The sequence below is a fragment of the Antrostomus carolinensis genome, unplaced genomic scaffold (assembly GCF_000700745.2).
Source record: "Antrostomus carolinensis isolate BGI_N321 unplaced genomic scaffold, ASM70074v2 scaffold54741, whole genome shotgun sequence".
NCBI lineage: Eukaryota > Metazoa > Chordata > Aves > Caprimulgiformes > Caprimulgidae > Antrostomus > Antrostomus carolinensis.
This window is the reverse complement of record NW_010293105.1, coordinates 1-5,064: the sequence shown is the minus strand read 5'-3', so window position 1 is coordinate 5,064 and position 5,064 is coordinate 1. Positions and strand designations below refer to the sequence as shown.

At 38.7% G+C, this 5,064-nt stretch overlaps 1 protein-coding gene across 1 annotated transcript; it reads left to right on the top strand.

Moving 5' to 3' along the window:
- Positions 1 to 1,163: 1,163 nt before the first annotated feature.
- Positions 1,164 to 2,397, top strand: LOC104532060 (protein cornichon homolog 4; the record flags this gene model as incomplete). Its single annotated transcript, XM_010177150.2, has 2 exons — positions 1,164 to 1,232; positions 2,281 to 2,397. Coding segments are annotated over 2 exons (186 nt in total), but the record flags the coding sequence as incomplete, so codon positions are not given.
- Positions 2,398 to 5,064: the final 2,667 nt, after the last annotated feature.

The window sequence follows — 5,064 nt, the reverse complement described above, 5'->3', positions numbered from 1 at the left end:
CGGCCCTTCCAGGGCCGGACTCCGGGGCTGCAGGCTGCCCTGGGCGTGTGGGGCCGGTGCTGTGGCAGAGGCATCGTGCCACGGCAGAAGGAGCGTGCGCTTGGCCTCCGTGTAGAAGAAGGGGTGTCGAAGCGTGCTCCCCTCCCGCAGAGACTGCACAGGCCTAAAAATACAGCCACATGACAGTGGAAAGATGCCTCACTCTGTCCTGGGTGTGAGCTGGTAGCTGGGAGACTGTGAGTTCCTCGACAGACAGAATTTCCATACTCTGTTACAGACTTATCTGCAGTCTTTGCAGTCTGGCGTTGTTAGAATGTAAAAGTGCTGATTTGCTTTCTTTTCTTATTTTTCTGAATAGAAGAGAATTAGTTCTCACACCCTTTCAAACCCTTGTGCTATTTCAGAATCTACCCAGTTCTCCTAGCAGAAAAAGGTACAGAAGGACTTGAAAGAAATTAATCCTAGAAGGACAGGTTGTTTGTTGAAAAATGAAGAGCCTTTACCTGTTTTTTAGGGATAGAAAAAAATTCCATGCTTTTTCATTTTCTTGGAGAAAAGGAGCATGAGCTTTGTAGGGTGTAGCACGATGATGTGAACATGTGCATCGTAAGCCTTTTCTGAGAGGACTTTACTGTCTGAAATAGTCATATTAGTTGCTTAAAGTTTATTTGGTAATGATGTTACCCTCTTATTTCCTAGCAAAGTATTAATTAATCCAATGTTGCTGTGAATGTAAAAAAAGTAGGTCCATTTCTTAAAACTGCACTATTTAGCTTTATTGTGAGGAGAGTTTTAAAACTGCATTAACTTTTTTTTCCTTTTAAATTCTGGTTTTAAGTGTTGTAGGAATAATTCTGGTACTGAAAACATTGTGTGTGCCTCCCTGCTCTGTTTTAAGTGTTGAACTGAACTTTAGCACTTGTGTAAGAGTTGCCATTGGGAAAAAACATCATAAAATCGCTTGGCCTGATAATAAAATGTGGCCTAACTTTCTACCTAAAGTATGAATGAGTTGGAACTAATTGAAATATACCTTTGGCCGATCAGCTGTAGAACATGACAGTCTGTGCTGAGAGCAGAGTGCTCTCCTCAACTTATTGGATAAAAATAAAGCCTTGTGTATTCCGAATTAGCATACAATTTTTCCTTATCTCGGACTTCAGATAATTACACTATCAGATTTGGAGTGTGACTACATTAACGCTCGATCATGCTGCTCAAAACTCAATAAAGTAAATTATTGTTCTTTGCATTTAATGTGGGTTAAGAAAACAGTCCTTCATCTTAGCATCACAAATAATAGGGGTGTAATGTATGTCTGAAGAGCCTTGATTGGATACAGTATTTTGCATGTATCCTTTATTGCAGTCTCCTTGGCTTTTTCTTATGCCCTTCTTTCAGCAAATTCAGTCACGATGGGCTGTTCTTCTGGCCCTTTGTGCTGTGAGATGGGCTGCCAGTCTGAATTTGTGGGACTGAGACTTTACGCTTCATAGAGCTCTTGAGTTCGGTACTTTGGTTCTTGTAGGTGTACCACACCAAGGATGTCTACTCGTAACTGAGCTCTGGGATCTTTATAGCAACTTCCTCTGATGCTTCTGTATAATTTCTAACCTCTCTTAAACAGTAGAGGGTTTTACTGTGATAAGGAAAAGCACCGTTTTAACCAAATTGCTTAAAACTGATTTCATTAAATCAATGTGGACTTCCCACATGGGTGTTCACTTTGATTTAAAGGTATTTTCTTTCTTAACTTAAGAGAGAATGCTACAGGATACTATAAAGCCAAAAATGTGTTGCTGCCAGGGCCTGACCTAATTTAACTATGCCAGTTTTCGGATTGATCAGCTTTCTTATGTGTTCCAAGCCTGAGGGGGTTTGTATGTCCTGTCTGTGCAGATTTTAATTATCTGCTTCTCTCATTCCTGAATCCACTGTTCTCTGCAATGATTTCAGATGAGCACTGGATACTTTCTTAACTTACTTTCTTAAGTGCTTGTGTTCATGCAGCTGTGGTGCTTCTCTCTAGAAATTTTTGTAATACTTGGATAAAGTACCTCTGTTATAATATTTTAGGGCCCGATTTCTGGCTTACTGACATGGAATCTGTCTGAAGATATTAATTTCCCTGCATTGTGATGAAATTGCATGCTTCTGCCATGAATTTTCTGTCTGAGATTTACATGATTAGAATCAGATGATAATTCCATAAAGATGTCTTTTCCAGAAAGGATTTTACATTTATGCATACAACTTTTCTCTCTTCTTCCCTTTTTGCAGTGGGTGGTCCCTGAGGTGATTGGCCATGCTGTTGTAACTGTATTAATGCTTATTTCATTGCACTGGTTCATCTTTCTCCTTAATTTGCCAGTAGCAACATGGAATATATATAGGTAAGTGCAAAGGGGTTTGTGTGCCTTTTTTTTTTTTTACTGCTACTAGTTTAGCTTTAAGTGGAAGATAAATAATATGTCATGATGAGATGTTTCAGTTCCTGAGCTAACAGTCTTCATGGATCTAACTAATGTAAAACTCTCCTCTCTGTGCAATTAAAATTACAAGAAGCCCAACAGTGTAAAGGATGTGAAACTTTTGGCCTTTCTTTGCATTCTCTCTAGTGCCTGGGAATGTTGATTTGTGAGTCATTCTCAAGTGCATAGGAAATAATTGCATGTTAATTGGGATTATGAAGTAGTACTGCAAACATAGTTGTTAATGTTTTTCATGCTGATAGCGATATCAGCATGAAAGTACTTAGGCCAGCGTGGCTGATGATGGTGAAACCATTGGGCTGTGGTGTCATCCCCCACACCATCCTTTGTTTACTGTCTTGTCTTTCCCCCTCATTTGCATTGTTTTTGGTCCCCCATCTTACCTCTTTGTATTTGGAAAGGTTTTCAGGCTTTTCATCTTATGACAGCTGTCAGTGTTACTGGTCTTTGCATACTGGGCTGTTGACCACTTTGAAATAGTTTACTTATCAGTAGGAGTTTCTACACGTCAGCATTGGGACTGTCAGTTCAAAAATGTTCTTTTTATTTTCTGTCATTTGATGTGCAGAGAATTGAACCTTTACAGGTGTTATGCTAATGAAAACTGGGTGTGGATTTGTTGTTTGTACTACAGGAAGTCCAAAAGACCAAATGTTTAAGATACAGAGATGAAAAGTTGGCTGTAATTCTTGCTTGCCTGAACCAGCTAGAACTAACTATTTGCTGGGATGGGTCGAGTTGGTGGTAAAATTATACAAGAGGTTTCATAGCTCTCATTAAAAAGAAGTTGAGGATCCCTTTACTGATAACCTCATTGTTCTTGGGCAAAATAAGCACGCATTTATCACCCTTGGTTTCTACAAAACTGCTAGCAAAGCCTTCCAATGTTTCTAAACTGGTGTAACATGAGGCAGTATAACTTGTGTCTTTAATAAAGAAATTTTGACGAAATGCACACACATAAGGATAGCTTTGTTTGACTACCTGTACATACAACTGTATTATATGCTGTTGCACAAAATGGCCAGTATTCCCTTTGGCATCTGCTGGCAAGTATGGAGTTTGCATTTGGTGTTTCATTTAGGCTAGACTATTTCTACAGAGTCACTAGGGAGAGAATGCGTTTTCTGTGAAGCTCTGAAGATTTCTTGTACTGGTTCCCCTTTGCTGCTTACATACGTTACTGTTTCAAGTAGCCACTTGCTTTCCCTTCTAAACCTGGTCAGAGAGAATTTTAAAAGATACAGTTATTTTAATTTCCACATTTCAGGCAGTAAGCTTTAACTGCTGTTTTGAATTGACAGCTCTCATTTTATATTTGTCACACGTGAGGTGGACATTCTGAATATCCTAAAATCCAGGATTGTGTCCTCAATTTTAGATGTGCGGTGCAGGCAAGAAATCAATATGACAATATGATATTTTGCCTTTCCTGCCACAAGAAGTCAGAATGTTAAGCCTGTATTGCTAATCCTGCCTTCTTTCTGAAGATCAGGGGGTTTTGCCCCCATTAATAGCCTGGACTATCCCATCTATAGCGAAGGAGTCAGGGATCTGCAAAGGCAAGTGTGTTGTTTGGCACTATAAAGGAAATCTGATGATTTGGGAGAGAGTTTAACATTTGACGTGGTGCACAATGGACAAAAGGTGTAGTAGTGAGAAAAATGGGGCACTGTGAAGTAGTTTGAATACACTGAAGAGAGGAGAAGGTGCCAATTACTAAAGTAGGATTAAGTGGGAACAGATGAAGTGGGAACCCATTATTGTCAGCTGCAAACTTCCAGCATCAGCTGAATGCGTTTGAATCTTCTTCCTATGTTATAGTATTTCAAGAACCAATTTCTGGAATAAATGTTGCTGCACATGAATCCAGAAAGGTTTAAGATTATCTTTCTGCTCAAAGATGAGTAGAGAAGTCAGAATATTTGTGTTGAGACTGAAGAAGTCTGTGCTTTATTATAGTGTATCTAAGTGATAATAGAGAGAAGGATGGGATAATAATGCCTTCCCCTTACTCTCTTTCCTTCAAAACCTGCTTAATCTTGATGAGTAAATGCTACAGTTACAGGCAGTACTGGCTTAATTTACTAATTGTCTTAGTGATTTCAGTGAGAGTAGAGGTTTTCTGATCAGAAACAAATCCTGGGGAGAATAAATTGGTTAAAAACAGCATGAGAGGAGACTTGCAAAGTTGTAGCATGTTTATTGTAACATCCTACTGGCCCTTCTTGTTCAGCATACTCAGGTGCTCGTTTCATTTGGTTTATTTTTTGCTGAGTTTTGTAGTGTCTTATCCAATCTTCAGTGAGATTTTGTCTTCAGTTTTGTCTTACATTCTCCTTGTTTTAAAACTAGATATTGAATCAGCTTATTTGAAATCTGCATATTTCAAAATAGATATTTTTTAGTTCTTAAATATTTCTTAGAGCTGCTACTGTGCAAAGGAGGCAAGAATTACAGAGGAAATATTGACTGTCACTAGACAAAAAGAAAATAACTCTTAAAAAAAAAAGTTGAGTACTTCAATTTTATCTTTAACTTCTTGCTGAAGTCATAGCTAGACCACTCTCCA